Source organism: Paramormyrops kingsleyae, chromosome 1, assembly GCF_048594095.1.
Source record: "Paramormyrops kingsleyae isolate MSU_618 chromosome 1, PKINGS_0.4, whole genome shotgun sequence".
In the NCBI taxonomy this organism is placed as follows: Eukaryota; Metazoa; Chordata; class Actinopteri; order Osteoglossiformes; family Mormyridae; genus Paramormyrops; species Paramormyrops kingsleyae.
Window position 1 is genome coordinate 13,861,399 of NC_132797.1, and position 23,879 is coordinate 13,885,277.

At 47.3% G+C, this 23,879-nt stretch overlaps 1 protein-coding gene across 9 annotated transcripts in view; it reads left to right on the top strand.

Moving 5' to 3' along the window:
- The window catches only part of ppp1r12a (protein phosphatase 1, regulatory subunit 12A), a 44,452-nt gene extending 29,998 nt beyond the window's left edge, over positions 1-14,454 (top strand). The window contains exons 12-27 of one of the 9 annotated variants that reach the window (XM_023838645.2): positions 81-197; positions 709-861; positions 1,214-1,342; positions 1,424-1,576; positions 2,460-2,550; positions 3,433-3,606; positions 3,718-3,850; positions 4,236-4,357; positions 5,334-5,399; positions 7,497-7,513; positions 7,625-7,745; positions 8,090-8,194; positions 8,532-8,579; positions 9,812-9,862; positions 10,715-10,904; positions 13,057-14,454. In XM_023838645.2, coding sequence (XP_023694413.1) covers positions 81-197; positions 709-861; positions 1,214-1,342; positions 1,424-1,576; positions 2,460-2,550; positions 3,433-3,606; positions 3,718-3,850; positions 4,236-4,357; positions 5,334-5,399; positions 7,497-7,513; positions 7,625-7,745; positions 8,090-8,194; positions 8,532-8,579; positions 9,812-9,862; positions 10,715-10,849 — 1,615 coding nt within the window. In that variant the 3' untranslated portion in view covers positions 10,850-10,904; positions 13,057-14,454. Of the gene's footprint in view, positions 1-80; positions 198-708; positions 862-1,213; positions 1,577-2,459; positions 2,551-3,432; positions 3,607-3,717; positions 3,851-4,235; positions 4,358-5,333; positions 5,400-7,496; positions 7,514-7,624; positions 7,746-8,089; positions 8,195-8,531; positions 8,580-8,743; positions 8,775-9,811; positions 9,863-10,714; positions 10,905-13,056 lie in introns of those variants that run through there. The other 8 variants (XM_023838646.2, XM_072710048.1, XM_072710043.1 and 5 more) reach the window with 8 other exon arrangements.
- Positions 14,455-23,879: the final 9,425 nt, after the last annotated feature.

Here is a 23,879-nt window from a genome sequence, read left to right on the forward strand (position 1 = left end):
GGGGGTGGGGGGTCAGTAAGCCGGGGGAAGCTGGAGGCTGATATGCAGGCGTGGAGCCGACCGTAGCCTTTCTGTTCCAGGGACTCTCCGGCCAGCCTGGTGCGGAGCAGCTCGTACACCCGGAGGCGCTGGGACGACGATGGCAAGAGCAGCGACACCAGCACCTTACCGAACAGGACCCCCAGCTATCAGCGCAGGTGTGAGGCCTTACCGCGATTTTCCCCTCCATGCAGCTTCCATTTACCACACAGAAGATAAAATGTAGCACTCAGCCATTCAGCCTGTCTGCTTATTGTATGTACTGGAAAAGTATTATTATTATTTTTATTGCCGTCTTCTTCAATACCCTGCTGAGAGGCCTATTATAATGCCTTTCATATGAACTGTTTTCTTCGTTTCAATTTGCATTTCTGACCTCCTCCTGGAGTTTACCGGATCTGAAGGATTCATCAGAGTTGCTGTTTGTACACTGTAGTATAGCACACACTTTTGCCCTGAGATGGCTGCTGTACTCTTGAGCCACACATCCAGCCACCGCTGGTTCTGCATGACCGTTTGTCGCCTCATTTCTACTGTGCCGTGCAGGACAGCGGGCTCCCTAGTGACCCCTGGTGGCCGGGCATGACCGTCTGCAGGCCAGCTATAGTTGGCTTTGTGTGTTCCTGAGTGTGCTAATGTCGCTTTTATCCATGCATGCGCTTGTACCAGCCTGTCCCACACGCTGACCGTGACCCGCTCTAGCAGCGTGCGCGACGTCCCCACAAAGTCGTCGTCCGCCACCAACCTGGACCCTAACTCCTGTAACTCTAAGCCCTGGCAGCTGACGTCCTCACTCAACCAGTCTTACAGCATTCCCAGAAGGTACCGGCCCCTCTGCACAGCCCGACACTGCGTTTGTGTGTCGCTCTGCTTTCAGTGTCCTGTTCCTATCGATACGGGTCTGCTTGGCATTTTCAGTGCTGTACTTGGTTAAATGACTTTTAGCAAATTAAAATCTCCAAATGCCACATGTACCAGCTCCCCTATTAATGAGTTTTTTTTTCCCTGATAGCAGGTGTTTATATTGCAGTGAGAATATTGAATGTATGCGAGTGCTTAATTTAAAGACTGTGAATAGTCGCCGGTAATTAGGCCGTTCTCTGGGGGGTTCGGGTGAGCGTGCTCCTCTCCCTCCCCTCTTCCCTTGCCGACTGGCCCTCTTTCGTTACCCCAGCAGCTCCTTCGGAAGGAGGCAGGACGACGGCGTGAGCTCCGGCATCACCTCGCCAGCCACCACCTCCTCCGTCACGTCGCCCCGGAGCCTGGTGTCCGGCTTGGGCTCCCGCTCCGGCTCCTCCAGCAGGTTGGCCTGGGGGATCCCGGGCGAGACGCATGGTGGCGGCTGCTTTGGGGCGGCCCCTTTACCTGTACATGTCCACCTCAGGTTCTGGTCAGAAGAGGGTATAAATAAGGAGAAGGAGCCGGAAAAGGAGTCTGCGGCAGTCATCCCCACCATTGTGCACACAGCATCGGTCACCTCGGGGACCTCCTCCACCACCGGCACTATCACGTCCTCCGACAGCAAGGAGAGACGCAGGTCTGTCACACCAACACCACCTCCTCCTCCTCCTCCTCCTCCTCTTCCTCTCGCTTAGCTCGGCCCTGCTCCGGCCTGCTTTAAACAGTTTTATATAGGCCTGATTAACTGCATGCCAGTGTTTTCGCACCGTGACATTTAGTGTAGCACAAGTAGGTGGAGTTAACATTTTCTGATAACTGGGCCCACATTTCACCAGCAGCAAAGGTCACCCGTATCAAACAGGAGATGTTTACTCCGTTCTTTATAATTCAATTTAAAATGAAATGCTATGTGGTGCATATCAGCTGTAATACACAGAGGAGTGAACAGGTGGCATCAGCTCATACAAAAAAACCATCAAGATTGATTTAAAGGAACTCATGGTGGGTCACTGGGGAATACCAAAGTTTATATGTGTTCGCAAGATTTTCTGATCTGACTTAAAGGGCGGATGGTTGTAACGTCAGTCAGGCTGTGAATCTGTGCGTAACGCCGACATATAAACAACGCAAAGTGAGCACGTGAAACGCCCTGCATTAAAAACGCATTTGTTCTGGGCTGGGAGCAGAGCTGCCTGTATTACAAAAGGGTCTGTTTGCACGAGTGTCCATTTGTGTGTGCTGCTCGGGCTGGTGTGTTGGAACGGTTCCGGACTCGTGCGCGGGAGATAACAGAACCTCCTGCCGCCGTTGACAAATCACCTGTTCAGAGCATCTTGGGCCATCTCCTCGGACATGCCCATATAAGGAGTTCTGGTACGGTGGTAAGGTGGGGGCTCTGGAACCTGTGTCAATGTGTCTCTAAATTGCCTCCCTTCCATCCTGCCAGCAGTTAAAGGGGATTGGAAGGGGGGGGTTAAATCCATTCATGTTTTGACCCCCGGGGGTGTCTTTCTGGACAGGTCATACCTCACCCCCGTCCGGGATGAGGAGTCAGAGTCTCAGAGACGAGCACGCTCCAGACAGGCGAGGCAGTCGAGGAGATCGACCCAGGCAAGCACACCTCCTGCTCTCCTCCCTCTCCGAAACATGCCGTAAGGTCTGCTCACAGGGAGCAGGACGCAGTAAGCTGAGGAGATGCTATCGCGCTCGTCACCAAGGACAGAGACATGGCAGAGCTTGCAGGAAAATCAGCTGGAAAATACGCACCTGAAACCAGTGTCTTGCATTATGTTTTAGCATCCTTAAGATGACCATGTTAATGCAAAACGCAAAATCATTTCAATTGATAGTATTACTTAATTTAATCCAGTTGCATAGTGATGTTTCGTTCAAAGACAGACCGCATATATGATGCTGATCCCATAAGATTATAATGCAGATAAATTTGAGTCGTCTATAGTGGCGACGAAGCCGTTGTAGCATTACTGACGTGTTTGTGGTGATTCTGGTGTAAACGACCCTGCTACGCCCCCCAGTGGTATAAAAGTGTAGCACATAGTTATGAACAGTATGTAATACTTCATAATGATGATGATGATCAGCTACTGGTTTATGTTTTTACCATACCGAACTTATCGTTATTTAAACTATAGAGTCTAGGTGTGCAGTATCCTGTACCGTCTAGGTTTGTGAAAGTACACTCCGTGATGTTCAGATGATGAGAGAATCACCTAATGACGCTTTTCTGAAAAACAAATCCCCATCATTAAGTGATGCGTGACTGTAATTAAAGATGTGTGTGGGATTGACAGTTGGCATGGTTTACAGTGCTGCTGCGTGTTCAGGAAATGCCAGGTTCTTCCTGAAGATGGCACTGCTTCACCAGAACACTGTTAAAAAACCACCGTCCCGCCTCAGCACTCTGCCCAGCGCAGGTTTTTTGAGAGGGTCCCGCAGGCTGACTCACTCAAGCTGTGACCGCCGACTCTGCAGGGTGTGACACTGACCGACCTCCAGGAGGCCGAGAAGACCATCGGCCGGAGTCGGCCCACGCGGACCCGTGAGGACGACAAGGAGGAGAAGCAGGACAAGGAGAAGCAGGAGGAGAAGAAGGAGCCCGAAACCAAAGAGGACGACTACCGGTGGAGGTACCGCAGCTTGGAGGAGGTCAGTACCCAGTGCTTCAGGGAGTTCATAGCCTTGCTGATATTGACTTCCCTGTAAAACAGGGCACATGATGTGTCCTTCTCAGAAGTCCACGTTCTCCTGTCATTTCAGCGCTACAGACCCTCCGCCACCTCCAGCACCACCTCCAGCACCACCGCGCTCTCCACATCCTCCCTCAGTCGGCCCAACAGCCTAAGTGGCATCACCTCGCCCTACAGCCGTTCCACCAGAGAGGGCGCCAAAGGTCAGTTTACCAAATACGGAAATGGATTATCCTCCTGTGGACCCCGAGGTTTTCATTGGACTGTATTACTGTTGCTTTCTTGAGTTTCAAGTAATTTGGCAAATCAGTGCTGGCAGCTGGAATGGATGTCAGAGTTGGGAGGAGGGAAGATACGAGATAAAATGTAGTGGTGTTGATTTACTTTTCTAAGGTGATTCACATGTGGTGTGTGAGTGATGTACAGGTCATGACGCCGTCACACTTGTGAGAATCATTATTAGCTGATTAATCCTCGTAGTTGTCAGGCACGGGTGAGGCTGGAGTTTGCACGAGCCCCGCCCACCGTGAGCCAGAGTCCACACCACCCCGCACGCTTGTAACTATTTGCCTGTGTCCTGCTTAACAGAGGGTGACAGGAAGGATGAGGAGAAGGAGGCAGAGGACAAGTCCCAGCCGAGGTCCATACGGGAGCGGCGGCGGCCGCGGGAGAAGAGGCGCTCCACGGGAATGTCCTTCAGTGCCCAGGATGTAAGCACTATGCCCCGTGCAAAGAGCAGGGCTATTCAAATCGTGGCCTTCAAGGTCCAGGCACTTCTGGTGTTCCTTCCTTTACCTGTCAGTCAGGTGTGATGCCTCCAGCCAATCAGAATCAGTAATTATTAAACTGACTACCTGATGCATTTCATGTTACGCCATTTGAAATGTTTGCAGTTATAAAGCAAAAAAGAAGTTGAGAATTCACCAAAAAACAATAACCAAATACAATTATTTTTTTATCTAGCAATAGGGCCTGTCAAGTTAGTTCATGGTGTTGCCACGAGTTGTGACCACAGATCACTTGCTTTGGTTCAATGTCATCTCTATGGAATCCAAAATCTTTCCAAACAATGGTAGAATGATTTCATGTTCACTTTTCTCATTCTCACTTATTTTTGTTAAATTTCTCACTAACACGCTACATTGTCTATGCCTGAGTACAACAGCAAAGATGAAAGTGATAGTGAGTGGCTTGGAGAGTGCATACAGAGCTTATGCAAAAGCTGTAGTGATACACTTTGCATCTTGTTTTATAACATACTGAGTAATCTAGAAAAGGAGCAATAATTAAACTTGGAACAATAATTGGAATTGCCGTTCTGAAACAAACCTTTTTGTCCTGCCCCCCGTTTAGTTTTTTTTTGCACTGTAAGTTGTCATTTGCTGTCTGTATGTCATGCCGTGTTCTTGGGGGGGAACATTATTTCGTGCCACTATACCTGTATGTGGTTGGCATGACGACAGCCCGCTAGCAGTTTGCAGGGTCCCGCTCTCATTGAATGGAGCTGTACTGCACCCTCTCTATGGACAGGCGTTGGGTTTGTGGTGGGAGGGCGTCTAAGGGTTGGGGGATTTCGACAGGCGACGAAGCCACTCAAAGCAGTGAACATGTGCAAGGCCACTCGTAATCAGCGTCTGAGGCCAGCTGGATCGTGGCTGAACCTCACGGCTCCCCCCCATGTTTCAGAGCGACGAGAATGACCTGGAGCAGCAGTCCGATTCAGAGGATGGCAGCAGTCGCACGGAGCCCCAGGTACGAGGGGGGGGGAGACGGCAGCATGGCCAAAGCGACAGGCTGGCTCGCCTCTCGGGCCTTGGGCTCCTGTCCGCTTCTTTTGCTTGCCTGCTTTGTTTGGGCCTGGTCAGCTTGATCCACCCCCTGCGGCTCGCACCCTGAAGGGGGTCCTGTGTGATTCGTGCTAAAGTGTTTTTCCTTTGGGTAAAGTTTTGTTCTTTTTCCCACAATCATCTTCCCTTTTGTTTCTGTTTTTAGTTTGTGTGCTTGCCTTTTTTTTTTGTTTTTGTTTTTCTTTTTAAAACACGAGCTGTTCTGTCCAATTAAATAACCCAAACATGGGTAGAGCTGAAATAATTGGAGCAGCAGATTAGCCCCACAGCTTTTCCGGTCTCATCCGCCGTCCTTGGGTATGTTGGCCACGTATCTCGCCGGATAAAGGGCTCCTCCACGCTCGTCGCTAGGCTTCCACGCTCGGCACTAGTTGTTCTACCAGAAAATTGGGATGCTTGTCAGGGCCACCCGGCACCCTGCGTTGTAATTCCGCTATGAGACGCGATGTCCCTCTGGGTACCACAGCTTGGGCATGTGAGGCGTGCCCAGCAAAGCCGGGGGTCCGTGGCCTGAGACGGCTCCTTTATCCATGGCATGGTGGCCTTGGGTTCCGGAGCCTGTTGTTTGGCTGTGCTGCTTCGAGGCTTCATTCTTTAATTAGGTAACTTCGGCGCCCTGTAATGCAGCCTGAAATGGGTTTAGTTAAAGGAGAGCCGTCTCCCTCCCAGTGCCCAAAGGGGCTCTGCCCTGTCTTTTGGCTTGATGATAACCCCAGCTGAACAGATGGGGGGGGGGTATTCTGCGTGGAGCCGGTCGAAAGCGGACATTGTGCCCTTTGTCGGACTGCCGATCCATTTTAAACCAGCCCGAGAGAGTGGAATTAGAGTGGCTGAATAGGTGGGAGTCTCTCATTCCCGTTACCTATTCAGGACATTTATCTGCTTTGAAATGTGCTGACGCCTGGCTGTGCTGCTGTCTGCAGCTGTGGGCCTGAGTGGGCGCTTTGACCGCTCCTCTGCCCTGGCTGTGCTCCTTAATTAGAGCAGTCCTGCACAAAGGCCTCTAATCAGGCTGCTGTTTCAGTCTCACTTAAGGTGCCTTTGCGTCTCGCGTCTCTGTCTTGTTGGCACAGTGTCTCTGAGGGCCGTGGGACAGGTGAAAATGTTCATCGGACCCTCTCCAACCACAGCCATGTAAATTTGGGCCTTTTTATCGGAGGGGCACACCCTGAGATCTGGGGGTAACTGCGGCCTGGGGTCCCTGGTAACTTTTGCTGGTCATGCCTGGTTGCACCTCTGCTGATGCCATTGGAGTTAGTGATCTGATGGGTCAGAACACAGTATTTGGTACCACAGCTCCTGGTCCTTTGTGTTTTTTTCGTCCGCATGTGGTTTTTATACTCTCACCCACTAATAAAGTATTTTTTTTATTCTGAAAATACTAAATTCACGAGGGGCCATTTCTCTTGGCTTCCCACAGAAGGCCGCTATGAACCAGATCTTGATAAACTAAATGCATTTTTGCACATTCCTCTCCTACCGCGCTAAGAATTTTGTTTCTGAGCTTGTGTACGTCGGAGATGAGCTGAATCCACAAAGATGGTCTGAGTGCTGGTGATGATGATGAAGATGATGGTGATTCTGTAGCATTGTCCGCATGCGCGTGGGTCCTCGCGACCGTCCTTTCCATCGAGATGTGCTTGTGCCGTCGTCACGGCACTTTCCCGCTGTTGCGTCAGAGCCCCAGACCAAGGGCTGGAGCAGCGTCACGCTTCGGCGACTGTCAGGGTACGTCCCTCTGAAGGCGGCGTGGGGGTTCTGCTGTGCCGCTGCACCTGTCACACTCATTTATGCGGAGGATTAGTGAGGTGGCCTGGCGTACTGCGGCCACTGGTGAACCGGTCTGGCCCACGTCACCCAGTATAACCCTGGGTTAACCTACGTCTGGATGTTGGCCCTTTTGATAATGGATGTTTGGTTGCCTGGCAACAAATTGTTGTTTTAATTATGTTAACCTGTGTAATCGTCATCTAGTAACTGAATCTTTTTCTTTCTTTTTCAGAGTGATCGACTTTCAAGGTATGTATAACTGTCCAACCCCCCCCATGTAACCCCACTAAAAGGATTAGGCCGGGAGTGCTAGGAATGGTGGGACATGCTGATGTTACTCTGGGGTGGGCTGTCTTACAGGAATGACTGTAATGTGACGACCACATCCTCGACTGACCGCTACGACCACCTCAACAGCCGGGGGGTCAGGCAGTCGTACTTGAACAGACTGGAGAAGGAGGACACCACAGACTACAAAAAGGTTGGGACCTGCAATCTGCTCTGATGCTGTCACACGGGGAAGCAAGTATAGTTAAAGACCTCTTTCGTAGGTTTGGGGGATTGTTTTGTTTGAGTTCTGCAAGCTTTAATCAACATTTGTATAAATCTTTGGGTTGGTCTGTGATTCTGCAGGACACTGTGCCCATGATTGGAAGGTTGTTGGTTCAAATCCCATGGTTGGCAGAGTGATGTCACTGTTGGGCCCTTGACTCATAATTACTCCAGCTGCCACTGCTCTCTGTATTGTATGTCACTTTGAATAAGAGCATCTCCCAAATGGATGAATGTAAATGTAAGTAACATTTGCCATGTTCCCCCCGAAAGCTTTACATACAGATCCTAGCTGAAAACGAGAAGCTGAAAGCACAGCTACGTGACACGAACCTGGAACTGGCAGACTTGAAGCTACAGCTGGAAAAGGCAACGCAGGTCAGTACGGGATCATTTGTCTTTTTAATAACCATTTATCTAGCTCGCTATGTGCATCAGTCATTCTGATGCAGAGCCAGGAAGTGCAACCTGGATAAGGGCCATTGTTCCAAGCAGGATGTTTAGTATTTATGGATGAGGTGGTAGTGGGGGGGGGGGGGGGAGGGAGGAAATAGAATTAACCCCCACCTCTGAGAAGACCTGCTGCATACCTCCTTTGCTAGGACTTATACCTGCATGTTCCCATTTGGCGTGGACTCACTACGCTTTTGGTGTGTTTTGGTGCCCCAGGAGACACCGACCTTTAACACTTTGTGTGTGTGTGTGTTCATTTCAGAGGCAGGAGCGCTTTGCTGAGCGGTCACAGCTGGAGATGGAGAGGAGGGTAAGGACGCTGCCGGGCCGATGCCGAGCTTCTGTCATCGATAGGACTCTGCAGTGATGTGCCAGTGATGCTTATAATGGTTGAACGCAAGCATCGCATTATTATGCCTTCAGCCAGTTAGATACAGTCTTACTGTATGGTAACAGATTGATTTATGTCTGAAGGTGTCAAGCAAGGCCCTATTTCAACTGGGTGGTATGGTCTAATTCTACTGTGTGCCATCGTATGCTTCTGGCTTTTGAGTCACAAGCAGACTAGCTGTTTTTGGGATTGCCCACAGCCAAAGCCACAAGCTCCTTTTTGCGTGTGTAGATGAGATTTTCACCAGTGGAAGTGCCGGCGTATGTGTCCGTGCGTACGTGTGTGCGTGCGTGCTTACAGGCAGAGGTGTGACCGCCCACGCTGCGTGTTCATGCATGTACGTGTGTGTGTGTGTAGCGCATCACATGCCCATCACGGATCATCTTGCACCTCCAGTATCCTGCATGCTTCATATTTGTATATTTGCAGTAGATCAAGATGGTTCCTTTGATTGGCCCTGCTAGGATGTCCAGTATTCTGTGCAGCCGTTAAACTATATCTGCCCTAACAAATATATATTTGTTATTTGTTGTTGTCGATTGGCTACTTGTCGTGCCATTGTTAATCACTTTAGTTCTGTGTGTAAGCAGTTTGTCTCCAGTGGTGTACGAGTACGTCCACATTTGCCTTAAGGTTAAAATGCACAGCAGTTTCTTGTCGTAAGTGGTAAGTTCACATAGAATGAGTAGAAAATTGCTGCATACATATGGCGAATGCATACTTCCATATTTGTTATAGGTATCCTTGCATGAGACCCAAAGTTTCCCAATAGTTGCTACATGTGTAATTTTGTTATATTGGGCAGTTTAGTTGATTGGCTGGTGAAACTCATCGGTGCAAACCGGGAGCTGACACACATTTAGCTTCTGTGCTTGATAGCCACGTGGTTTTGCTGCTGTCCCCACCTTCCTCTCGTACTGTTCTGTGTCACAATGCACCTGGCATGGTTCTCCCAGCCTCCTGCACGAGTCAGGCTTGTCCCTCTGTCTTTGGAGACTGGCCGCCGTCATCATGTGCCTCAGTGCCCTGAGGGACGCGCAGGTGACCCTCAGGGTTTCTCGGGGGCAGAACGTGACTGATGCAGGTGATGTCCTTTATGCTTATGAACTGATGCTAAACTGCCGCTAACGTTTGCTCTCTGTCCCTCACAGGAGAAAAGGGCTCTAGAAAGAAAGATCTCTGACATGGAAGAAGAGCTGAAGGTACTTCCCTGTTTACAAATTAGCTTTGGATGAATCTGCTCCCCCTCGCCGCCCCCCCCCCCCCCCCAGATGAGCCCTCGGCTGCTTGTATTACGGTGTTTTTATAGGGGATCTCTGATTCCTGTTGCTGTTATGTAAACTGATTGTATCCAATCAGAGTATGTGTATGTGATGGTGCCTTATGGTGCTAGAGGTATAAAACTGTCCCAGTTAACAGACTCTGATGGCTAGTAACCTCATCTCTCCTCTTTTTAGCAGTCTCTTGGCATAGCTTGGAGAGGAGGCCACCACCTGGCCTCTCCCAGCCACGTGTCGGTGTGATTAGCCTGCCTGCATCTTTTCCGTGGGCTTTTAGTGTGTACGGGTTTAATAGGTGACTTCCCACTTGGGTGCAGACCGTACACCACTGGATCCATTTTGCTGTAGTCGACTGTCGCCACGGTTACGCCACCGTCTCCACCCCTGTTGTTGCATGGGATGCTGTCCTGGCCTCCGGAATGAGTGTGTGACTGATGGACGCAGGCGCTCGATGTCATTCTGCACACACACTGCGAGCGGTCTCTGGGGAGGGGGGGGGTCCCAGGGGCAGCCCACCCCCATGTGTGCCTCTCATCCTGTCTGATTCCCTGGATATCCATCTCAGACATGCTGTCCTGAAGGCTCACTCTTCAGCTTCCAGATGGGCTGTCTGTTCATCTCCTAACTGTCTCTTCTTCTTTCTTTTTTTTTTTCTTCCTCTTTTGTCCTCATTCCTGCACCCTGGATTTTTCATTCATGCCCCCTCTTTTGTTCTGGGTTTTTTCCTCCTTTTATTTTACTTTTCTTTCTTGTTCTTTTGTGGTTTCTCTGCAGAACCTCCAGCAGGTAAAGCAGGTTCAGGCTCTGCGGAAGCTTAACGAGCAGCTTGTGGCTGAAAACAGGGCGCTGGCGCGTGTGGTGGCCAGACTCACAGAGTCCTGTAGCCAGCCGTGCGCGGCCGACTCGTAGCCACGCCCCCTCCCCATTCTCCATTCTCACTCTGCCCGCCCGTGCACATAGACAGGCAGGTGCCGGCTCTCATGCTAGTGTTTGCACCCCATAGGACAGCAAACTGCTCTCTGTCCTTTCCTCTGTGTGCCCTCTGGAAGCATTGACTCTTGTTTATGTTTTGTGGTTTGCGATCACTCTGTCCCTCTGTGTGTTTTTTTTCTTGGCATGGTTAAGAATTGCATACCAATCCATATTACCTCCATTATTTTTTGACTTTATGTGGGTTGACCAAGTTTGACTTGCTTGTGGCAGTTATACTTATACAGAAATGTTCTGAGGGCAGAAGGAAAAATGATCATCTGATTGGTCCCACCACCTCTAGCTGCTTGGACCCACATCCTCTACAATCTGATTGGTTATCTCACTGAACCAGTCGTTTTTCTTCTGCCCTCAGAACAAGTAAAACTCCCATGAGTGTCTGGATTGGTGGTGTATGTGAAAGCCTCATTTCATTGGTGTCCACATGATGGTAGCAATTGTGGTCAAACTGAACCTTCCCTGGTTCTCATCTGATGTCAGGCCCTCATGCCAAAACTGAATTCTTATGAACGACATGAAGAAAGGGGTCTCGTACCAACTCCTACTCCATTCTAATGAGCATTATCATGTGACCTTAATGAAGTCATGGCTTGGGTAAAGGTCTGTAATACTGCTATATCTGCTAGACCACATGATGTGGTACAACTGCGGGATCTCAAGAGGGTTCTGTGTTAGTCGGGTCCTGTATCACAGGAACGTGCCAGTCCTGCATCAGGTGATCCTCCGTGCCGCCAGGAGCCAACTCGGCCACCTGTGCCCTGTAATTTATGCACAATGCCATAGCCACATTTCACTCACTGTTTGTATGGTGTTCATGAAGCTCTTGAGATCCTTCATGCATCTTCCCTTTAATTTACTGAAAATTCTCACAGTCTGAGGACTTGTTTGCTAGGTGTGCAGTGTGGTTTCTTAATGCTGTGGTTCTTGTCAGCAGTTTTGACACCTTATAAGCATTTGGCATTTGTGGTGTGTTTGATTAGCCTCAGTCATTTTATCACCCTAAACCAGTGTGTCCCAACCTGGGCATCAGGGACATGCAGACAGTCAAAGTCTTTGCTCCCTCCCAGCTCCCTGTATGGAGGAAAAATGTGGACTTTCTTGCAGAGAGCCAAGAGGAATAAAAAATGTGGACTTTTTTGCAGTGAGCCAAGAGGGAGCAAAAATGTGGACTTTTTTGCAGTGAGCCAAGAGGGAGCAAAAATGTGGACCATCTGTGGGTTGCAGAGGACTGAATGGGAAACGCTGCCCTAAACATCACTTACTTACTTTATGAGGACCCTTGCTAATACGTTTCTGTATTTCTTGCTTGTACATGTATTATTTTCTCCCTGTTAACTGTAGGCACCTTGTTTAAAATGTGGACACCTCCAGTCATTTTGTCTCTTTGTTATATTGCATCTGCAGCTCACCTGATTCAGCTGATATTGGGCTTGGGTTCAATTTAATTCAGTCTTTGTGACTGTGCAATACAGCACTTGGCTCTGTTTAGAGAGGGTACAGACGAGTTAGCTCTCTGAGACAGTGGTGCATGTGGGTAGGCAGAGTTTCACACAGACCAGTCGTCGCTGGTGCACATGCGCGAGCTCCTGAAAACGCTGAGCCGTCCCCTGCAGACATGGGCTGTTACACATTCCAAATATCACACTGAATTCTGTGAACATGCAGGTCATCTGGACCTGGTATTTATTCTAATAAATACCTCACTGTGTTCGTAATCTCTTTATCCCTATGGTGTTGCTTTAAGTGCATAATGCTCAAATTCTGAGAAGACCAGTAAAAGTCAGACATGTTGCAGACTTGAGTGTGTTCATACACGTTAAAGGGACGCCACCCTTTAAATGGGCATTACTCTGGGTAAAATGGCATTACGGTAGTGTTTAGCTGTAATTCTTTGCCTTGGGTGTGTGAGTGTTTTGAGGAGAGCTGTTCCCCTGTACAGTTGATTGTTCTGCATGCATGTGTGTGGTTTGTGGAAGCTCAGTCTTGGTGTTGCAGGGATGCCCGTCACAGGCCGTAGGTGAGACCACGCCTGACGGCAACCTCGCCAGGCGAGCTGGCCGGTGGGATGGCGGATGAGTCCTCTAACCTGCCTGGACATGGCTGACACCTCTCTCTCTCCATTTCAGACGCTGCCAGACCTGAAAGCAGACAACCAGAGACTAAAGGACGAGAATGGAGCACTGATCAGAGTAATTAGCAAACTTTCCAAGTAGACTGGTTTCCCCACCTGGGTGGCAGCAGGCGGCTGTGCCCGTGTGTTCAGACACCAATGGTGGCTGCCATCACCCACGGGAGTGACCCATCCTGCCCCTCGTCGGTCCTATTACCCCAGCCCCCACCCCCCCCCCCCCACCCCCCAGCCAAGTTCTTTTACTGCGCCCTGCCTCTGCCATCGAGTCGATGAAGTTTACAAGGCGAAAGTGAGATTTTACGGATGAGTGAGGGTGGGGGGCAGCAACAGCGCCACCACCTTGCCCAGGAACAATGTCAGCAGGTGGGGAAGCCTTGGGGGGGGGGGGAATTATTTAACCAGTAAGCCTTAGTTGTACATAAACACTTGCATCGAGCTCTCAGATGTCACAGAACAGTTACTCAACACCTGATGTTTGTGCCACAAGCTTCCCCGCCCCTTGTTTTTGTTCTCAGAAGTGTTGTGTGCCGTGCTGTATTTCCACCAATCCCGTCTTTTGTTTTCCTGATGTCCCGCCCCTTTAGAGGCTCTGTCACTCAGCAGAAGTCCTCACAGATTCCCAGAATCCCTTCCCACCCTGATATGTTTTTTTATGGTACACACACATGCACTCAAATGTTTTTGCACCTGGATTCTTCCACCTTAATTTCACTTTATCTGAGAAGGAAATGTCCCAAGGAAAAGTCTTTCAAGATGGAACATGTGAACTTGGTGGAATTCAAGCTTTCACTCTATGTGCAATATGCATTTATTTCTTGCAAGAATGCTTTAATGAATCCACTGAAAGTAGAATTTCCACAACTCCCTTTCCTGCATTGCTGATCCTTTTAAGTTTGTAGTGTATTTTTTGGTTTATAGTCTGTTTCACGTCATTTTAGCAGGTACTGAGTGATGCTGTATGTGTGAACTATTTGATACCAGCACATGGCATGTGTTTTGGATCCCCAGGGCATCCTGTCTGTTACTGTTGAGAAACACAAACTCCAGAGGACAAAGTGCGTGTTAAACCATTCTTTTATAGTCTGACGTCATTGAATTACGGTCCAGTCTCCTTTAGAGACTTTACGGTATTCAATGTTTTTTTTCTTTTTAAAAGTGTTCACGGTAGTTGTGAAATACGATGGCTTCACTACATTTCACACATTGTGTACAGTATCTTTGGACGAGTTCTTTTTTTAAGCTTTAGTATTAGCCCAAAGTATTGACTAAATGGTAGGGATTTCTAAGCCAGTCCTCATACAGTGTCTGTATGCAATGCCATTGTCATGTGATGTCATGTCCACCACGGAGAACATAACCACTATGTCAAATAAAGACCATGCATCGGAATGTAGTTTGACGCATTTAAGTGGCCTTTTTTGTTTTTGAAACCCTGTTTGTAAGTATAATTGGCGTTGCACTCTGACTGGTTGCAATTTTCCCCACCTCTTAACCCCCCCCCCCCCCCCTTCTTTTTAAACTTGTGTAAAAAATATATATATATATATATGTGTGACTTCATATTGGTGCACTGTGCTGTGACTACCAACCACTGAAGAGTTCATTAAAAAGTCAGTTGTACATTGTGAACTTGCATTGGGTAGTGCATCATTTCATGGGAGTAAGGTAAGTGTTTCTAGTGTGTCTCTCCTGCCTGGGGCTTGTCATTTGGGGCGGGGGGCTGCATTTTCCATCCATCGGACTTCTTGTATAAACGGTACCGTCCTTGCAGAGAGATTCGTTGCATTTCCTTGGCACAATCATCTCATTGCAAGCACACCTACCTGTACAGTCTTGTGGTAAAGTGAATATGACTGTGGAGTAAATCGTTAGGCCTCAAGGGGGGGACCTATTACTCGGACGAAAATAACATGCTGCACATCTGTTAGCTGGGTGCACTTGCTGATTTGGATCACTTCTTGGATTTTAGAGTTTTATATTTCTTTCCTTAATAAAAATGGAAGGGAGGAAGTAGTTGCAGCATTTTATTGGTACAGGGAGGAACTTGTAAAAGCATGCTGAAGTTTTGAACTTTTAAGAAACGCATTTTGACATACAAATAGTGACACTGTCTCTTCCTGTATTAAGGATATTTTTCAGTTTCCACCACTCTGTCCATCCGCTTGACATCAGATTGAGTCTCTAATACTAGGCCTTTATTTTTCTTTCCGTGCAGTGGTTTTTCAATTGGATGTACTATGCCTCTGTTTATAACGTCACTTAAGTGTTCTGCCACTAGATGGCACACTCCATGTCTCGGCTGCTTTCTGTTTCTTTTAGCTGAATGTCAATTCCGTCCTCTTTCACTGCCTATTGTTAATCTCTGGAGGTCAATGGGTTTCAAAGCAGTCCCTGACAGTTCAGGGAATGTAGTGCATTTCAGAGTTCAGATGCAATCCTTTGTCCCAGGGAGAAACATTGGTGATTGTATACAAGCAGATGAATGAGTCACACCTTCATATGTGCACAGTATACATGTTTGTGCAGTTACTGAACTCACTGTCCTTAATGATTGGAATGATTGGAAACAGCAGACTTGGGATATTCTATTAAATATTTTCTGTTGACTAATTACAGGGTGTTGGTTCTAATTCCATAATATAATTCAAAAGACCTAAGGTTTGGTATTTGCTCACGAGTGCATTGAGCTGAGGGTGAGATCATGTGTAATTAATGTGGCAAAGCCACACAAACCATTTCAGGCACATGTTCCACAGAAATAGTGTACATTACTGTGGTTACTGGCAGTACTGCCACAACTTTGAGCGGTGAGAAGGATGTGAACCGTCTGCTTGTGGTGTCCCACGTTTCTCTGAGGTTGGGGCCCCAGTCAGCAGTCCATGACTCGTCAGGTTTCACCGCATGAGGTGTGAAGGCCGACGCTTCATGCCCATTTCCTGCCGATGGAGATACCTCTGTCAGCTTTGGCCCTGAGAGGTATCAGCACTCCCCACCTTTCTTATGCTGTGGGCGTGTCCTTTTACAATCCACATTTATGCAAATACTACCTCTGAGAGTCCACTAGCACCTCCAACCTCCGCCTTTTCCTCCCCAAGCTGAAGAAGCGTGGCTCCATAGCGTATCCGGTGGAAAATCACGGCGGCTCTCGAAGAGGAAGTGTGGGTCGCCGATTGGTGGACTGAAAGATACGGGTCGACCTTTTGCCGCTAGATGGACACTAAAGCTCTGCCGCAGCAGGAGGGTTGTGAGAGACCTCAGTAGTGCCGCGCGGCCATTTCCTGTCTGGGGCTGGAGATCGGCACGGCGATCAGTGGCTGCCGATCCCGCCCATGTTTCCGTCCTTTGCCTTTATATAAACAAAGTTCTTGTGCTTTCCAGGCCGCCGTGTATCTGCACTGCACAAATGATGCTGCTTTAATAGACAGGCGTGTGCTGCTAATGTGGCTTATTTTCTGTGCAACATTTTATTCACACATCAGATAATCTGTGTCCAAAAACCAATACAGCTTAAGTAAGTTGACGTTAATATAATTCTTTGCGGGCAAGTGGAGGTATCCGCAGTAATTACCCAAAGTCATGCAATAAACTTGCCCCCCCCCCCCCCCCCCCCCCCCCACCCCTTGACATAGATATTCTTCAGCTGGCATCCCCGGAGGATGCAGGAACACAGGATTCTCAGCACACGCTAACGGAAATATGGCAGCCTTCAGTAGCGTACACGGGAGTGGCGAAGTTCTGGTAACAGGCGCGTCTGTTTGAAATTACCGTGGCCTGTTTATTATTTCGTGCTGTCACGACACCCCAAACATGGGGAGAATTATAGCAGTTCGACCCAAAGTGTGACATGAAAATACCAATCACAGCAAAATGCTTAACAACCCCCGACTTCCCTACATTTGTCATTTACTGGTTTGCTTTTAAATGTCTGAAATAGAACAAATGGCCGTTCTGGGTTTTGCAAGTCCAAAGCTGTCTTTATTTCACAAATTCTGCACAACAAATAAAATCGGATGCTCGTTTTGGGCTTATTTAGCTGTAATGCGTCTCCTGCAGCTCTTACTAAAGTATAAAATATGCAAAACATTCTAATGCTTTCTGTTTGATGCACCAACGGGCATTCTAAGCAAGCTGGCTTCTATAAAACTTAATGCATCTATCAATTTAATGTTCAAATTATACTAAACAAGCAGCAATAGAATCAGGGAACAAAAAAAGAGTCTGTTTATCATTTATGATATTTAGTGGCAGTTTAAAACCAGTGTTCATCTTTGACAAACAGGACACGCCAATATTATTTCCTGCTGCTGCAATAAGTCACACACATACAGGCTTGTAATAACATCTTGCCTTTTTTTTTTTTTTTTTTTTTTTGGAGAGGCTGAGTTCGAAATCTCTCACACGTAGCTACCCAAAATAACGTGTGAGAACATCCCGGGTGAGTTTCTTCCCAACACGGGCCGCCCACCACAGCCATTATGTCCCAGAATTGTAATATCTCCCAAATCCCTCGGAGGCTGGTGGGGATTGTTATCGTTGGATGAGACGATCTGACTGCGCAGAACCGGTAGCTGTTAGCCGAGGCTTTGGCTGGGTAGATATTCCTCCATCCTGTCCCTAAACACTCCTTGGCTGGTGTATGCGGGCCCCACCCTGATGATTTACTCCAGCCCTCTACATGCTGTGTGGCTACCTGGGGAAGTTTCGATGCAAAGTTGCAGGGTTGGAGATACTCCAAGTTCGTTGATATTGACAATAAACTTCATCTCTAGGTGTGAGTTAATATCCAGCTCCAGCATTGCCAATTGCATATTCCTTGACGTGTTAAATTCTTAAAATGCGATACATGCAGTTTTTTTTAAGTCCTGAATCAAATCGAAACCACAAAGGATTCTTAAATGAAGAAAGTGGGCCAGCAGTTTAAAGTTTACTGGGTGATTTATAAATGCAGACTGTTTTCTGCACCAGATCTAGTCCAAACATGCTCCAGTCACACTGAGAGCGAGTTCATTACATCTGAGATTTTGTTGGAGCTTGAGCGCTCTTGTTGGCACTTGCGAAATGCAGACTTTCTCATTCCCCCTCCCACCAGGAACAAGGTGATGTTGGCCGTGCTGTGGAACTTTCCAGAAAAGGCACGAGTCTGTCATTGAGTCATTGTCCCTGAAGCACCTTAAGGTGGAATTCAGAAGAGGCCCGTTTGATGGAACTATCCCATGTAGGGCCAGACGAAAACGGCCGAGATGTTTGAGCGATTTTCAGCATCCCTAGTGTTGCTGTCATTACAAAGACGATGAGCCAATATCTTGGCATGACTTTTTCATTGGTCCACATTTACCACGACCATCATATTCACGCTTCAAAGTTGGGGCAAATATTCAATTTAAACTTCATTTTAGCCTCTACAGTACTGAGCTCGCAATGAAGTCTGTGGACAGTACTATTAGACATCCGAGCATGCATTGCCAGCCAAATCCATAATCACAGCCTCAGCAGTACGCAGCCATTGAAAGGGATGCAGCGTAACTGCAGCCCACAGACTGAGGGTACTATAATCAAAGGTGCTTTGTGGGTTATTTATGTTTTTGCCATTCTTTGTCCAGTTGCAGTAACACAGTTATAGCTACAGACCATTATTACATACCCTTTTTTTCTTGTACCATAATAACATACCTAGTAGCAGGACATCCTACTACATATGTGTGATTATCCTCAATAGAATGAAGTTAATGCTACAGACAGGGAAAGTTTTTGTTTTTTTTAAATCTTTAAACAATTGCTTGGGGGCAATTAAATCCACCATTCAGCAGATGGTCCTGAATGTGGCCAACTTGTCACTAACTAGAGAGTCTTAAGATGCACAAGCTTTTAGAGGCTGGGAGCCTGGGCGACATTCTAACTGATATTCTGGTGGTTATTTGGCATTTCAAACCCCTGGTGAGTAAGGAAGAGGTGATTACTGCAGCTGTCCTACTTTCAGTGAGGTAGCGAGGCCCAAGGTTCACGTCCAACCAGGCGATGTGTAATGAGGCTCAGAACACGCCTCCCATTCCCACGCGTCATTAAATAAAGCAGCGGATTCTGCAGGGAAAGGAAGTCATGCGTTGGAATTCTTAACCCGAACCCCTAGGATGTGGCAGACGGTTTTTGGCCAGGTTTGAGTTTCAATTTGTCAGCCGTTCATCCGTTCAATTACAGGTACCTCCTCTTCCGGACCAAATAGTGGCTCGTGTAGAAGAATGAACAACCTCGTTACATTACTTAAACTGCCTGTTCATGCTGACCTGACAGGTCGGCTAGCAGTCACCGTCGCCTGCTTTGTAAGTATGTGCTTTGGACAAAGCAGGATCAGTGGGTATTCATGCTTTTGCTTCTTGGAGATTTTTTTTGAGATCACAGCAAATTCTTAAAATACACAGTGTTGTTTTTACATTATGACATTTTGTAAATGTGTTAAGTGTCCCCCTGCCCCCCCCCCCCCCCCCCGGGCTGCCCCTGCGATGCTCTGCAGAAAAACGTTGAAGGAGGGATTGATAGAGTTATAGATGGATGGAAGCATTTTTATAAGTGAAAGATATCCCTAACTGTTTGTGTATGGCTCAGCAATTCAGGATGCTGTTCCTGAGATCAGAAGGTCACTGGTTCAAATCCCAGAGTCCACAAAATTATTTCCTTGGGCCCTTAAACCCAGTTGCTCCAGGGATTGTCCGACACTGCTTTCTCAAAAATGTAAAAACCTACGTTGCTTTGGATAAACATGCCTGCTAATTAAATGAAATAACAATCTGTGTAGGGATTTTGTCATCAAAAGCCAGCACACTGTCCTGACATTTCCATGCCGCTAAAACACCAGTTCATTATAGCACAAATGTCTTTTAATTTTAATTGTTCCTGAACAAAAACCTCTTCCTGGCTGCTGGCCCATGCCCCCCCCCCCCAGCACAAAGTGACTCACAGCACCAGTTTCTTTCCTCCTTTCTTTTGGAGGAAGTCTCTCTCACCACTCTACACTGCCTTATGTCGGCTTACTTCCTTCCCTGTACTGGGAACTCCTCATCCCCTCAGGCAGGTCACCAGCCCTCTCCTCTGCCCTGGGGAAGGGGAATCGTGTTGGCTATAGACTGGGTTCAAGATGACAGGATAATCCCAGGAAGGAGTAACAGGCAGTTTTTGACATGGCACATAAACCCAAGAGCGATTGTTTCATGAGTTTGTGGGTGAGGAGGCTGGAAGTGAAAGTGACCCGGTGAGAGTGTCATTCCATATTACCTGTCCTGGTTTGGGGGGGGGGGGCACCTTTAATTTATGGAAGGAAATCTCAAAAACCATGCCGCTCATCAATGGGAGGTTAATTGTGATGCCGTGTGCGTCATATGGTGCGCAGGTCCTCTCTACAGTTTGTTTATACACTCACCTAAAGGATTATTAGGAACACCTGTTCAATTTCTCATTAATGCAATTATCTAATCAACCAATCACATGGCAGTTGCTTCAATGCATTTAGGGGTGTGGTCCTGGTCAAGACAATCTCCTGAACTCCAAACTGAATGTCAGAATGGGAAAGAAAAGTGATTTAAGCAATTTTGAGCGTGGCATGGTTGTTGGTGCCAGACGGGCCGGTCTGAGTATTTCACAATCTGCTCAGTTACTGGGATTTTCACGCACAACCATTTCTAGGGTTTACAAAGAATGGTGTGCAAAGGGAAAAACATCCAGTATGCGGCAGTCCTGGGGGCGAAAATGCCTTGTTGATGCTAGAGGTCAGAGGAGAATGGGCCGACTGATTCAAGCTGATAGAAGAACAACTTTGACTGAAATAACCACTCGTTACAACCGAGGTGTGCAGCAAAGCATTTGTGAAGCCACAACATGCACAACCTTGAGGCGGATGGGATACAACAGCAGAAGACCCCACCGGGTACCACTCATCTCCACTACAAATAGGAAAAAGAGGCTACAATTTGCACGAGCTCACCAAAATTGGACAGTTGAAGACTGGAAAAATTTTGCCTGGTCTGATGAGTCTCGATTTCTGTTGAAACATTCAAATGGTAGAGTCAGAATTTGGCGTAAACAGAATGAGAACATGGATCCATCATGCCTTGTTACCACTGCAGGCTGGTGGTGGTGGTGTAGTGGTGTGGGGGATGTTTTCTTGGCACACTTTAGGCCCCTTAGTGCCAATTGGGCATCGTTTAAATGCCACGGCCTACCTGAGCATTGTTTCTGACCATGTCCATCCCTTTATGACCACCATGTACCCATCCTCTGATGGCTACTTCCAGCAGGATAATGCACCATGTCACAAAGCTCGAATCATTTCAAATTGGTTTCTTGAACATGACAATGAGTTCACTGTACTACAATGGCCCCCACAGTCACCAGATCTCAACCCAATAGAGCATCTTTGGGATGTGGTGGAACGGGAGCTTGGTGCCCTGGATGTGCATCCCACAAATCTCCATCAACTGCAAGATGCTATCCTATCAATATGGGCCAACATTTCTAAAGCATGCTTTCAGCACCTTGTTGAATCAATGCCACGTAGAATTAAGGCAGTTCTGAAGGTGAAAGGGGGTCAAACACCGTATTAGTATGGTGTTCCTAATAATCCTTTAGGTGAGTGTATGTGGTCTTCCTAACCAGAAGTACAGCGTAAGGCTTTCTTGAAGTGTTTGCTGTTTGTTTCCAAACAGATAATATGTCCAAACCAGACATGTTACAAGCCTGAGGCATTTGGGGTTGAAGCCCTGAATGATTTGTTTATCTCAGATGCTCTTGGTTAGAGAATTCCACACTTGACAATAATCTTAATCCAGGGCTGCATTTCCCCAAAACCTGCCGTGATCATCACAACTTCAGAGAGAGCGAATTCAACATAACGACGCTCGGACACATTAGGTCTCTCTGATAAGCCCTAGATGTCTTAAGATTCTAGCAACACCCCTGGCCCATACTTATTGACAAGCTTTTAAATAATTAGTGTCACGTCTGTTAGGCAACACATTGTCATTCTATTGTGACACTGTGTCACTATATTCAAAAAACAAGTCAGTGTGTTGTCACTAGTACTAAAGCAGCCTTCTATGTCTACATTATCATTTCTATCATGTCTGGTATTTAGCTTGTAGGCATCTTATGGAATTAAAACAGTTTTTTTTCTTCAGATTGAAATAGCAGTTCAGACATGTCTGCACGGTCAAGCTGACCTGCGCAGGAAAATGAAATGCCAAATGTATCAGCTCTGATTTAGTGGGATGCTGGAGGTCATCCATGTGATTATACTGGTGGGAGAGGAGAAACCACAGGACCAGGGGTTGGCCGGGACTTCACAGTAAGCGCTGGGTGTGGAAGAGGAGCAATATCCTCACCACATGCAGATCTACGACTGGATTAAAATAGGCCGCTTACGATTTAGTGTCCACAGTAAATTGTAATGCCCCTCTCTAGGTTACAATCATCACTGAGGTTTACTGTTAATAGGCAACTATAACATTCCCACAAGAAAAAGTTTAGTATTCAAGTTATGATTATAGATAAAACCTGGACTACAGGCAGTGAATGTTTTCACACTTTTGGACGTTCATCCATCTTTTTCCTTTTTTTTTTATTGCCACGGTTGTTCATCCACCTTCCAACCACTTTAAATCGGATTAAACTGGGACCCGGACAGGATGCCACTCCGAGACAGGGCACATACGCTCACCAAAGGAAATGTAGAGATGCCAGTTCGTCTAAATGCATATCTTTGGACTGCAGCAGGAAACCAGAGTATCCAGAGAAAACCCAGGCAACACTGAAATAACACGCAAACTTCATGCACACTGAGTGGGGGGAGATTCAAACCCTTATTTCTATCAATATGGTGTTACTCGACTTGAACCACTGTGCCACTACTACTGTAGTTGTGATTAAACCATTTTAACATTCCCTGTGGAAAATCCCCGATCTTTTTTGACAGGAGTGCACGAAGTGCTTTGTGGGCGTTCAAAGCTCAAATTAATATACGAATTAGCAGTTGCCTCTGAAATACAAAAATTAAAAATCAGACATGGCTGAAAATAAAACCAAACTTCGTCTCTGAGTAGCTGAGGCGACCGCGCTGCAGTTCTTATTTTTCTTCCCAAAAACAGACCCTTCTCGAAAGCAGAGAATCCTAAATATGCATCCCTGGTCATAACGTAGGTTTTTGAGCATGAATCACTTTCTGTATTTACCGCCGTAGGTCTTAAGCTTTCTCACTCCCCAAAAGCTCTGTGGTCAAACACTGAGGGGCCCAGTTAGGGCTCAGGAACGCACACCTACCTGTAACATACACCTACCTGTAACATACACCTACCTCGCTATCGCCCCGATGCCGCAAATAGCAAGTACACTTTGTTCTCGCCCCGGTTTGATTACACCAGGAGCATCGCCATACTATTAAGATTATTATTAGACTATTAAATCGTACGAAACCAGCTACAGAGCATATAGTCAGTTTGAACACGCACAGTGGCCCTTGCGCTGTCATTAAGTTACCGGGCCGTTTCGTGACATGAAATTACTTTCGGGTAGGCATTCCAAAATGGAGACATCGATTCTGATCGCAGTGTGGAATAGAGAAAAACACAGCGTGCTGTGACAGAAACAAGTACATCAACAACCCGGAGTATTAGAAATAAGGGGTGTTGATGGGTGTGGAGTCAGGCATGAGGTCTGATATAGTATGCTTATGCTTTTGGAGTTAAATGAAGTACCATAAATAGCGCTGTACCATACTACAGTGGCGTTACAATGCCGAGTTCCCATTAGTGCAGTACAATTCAATGCATGCAAATT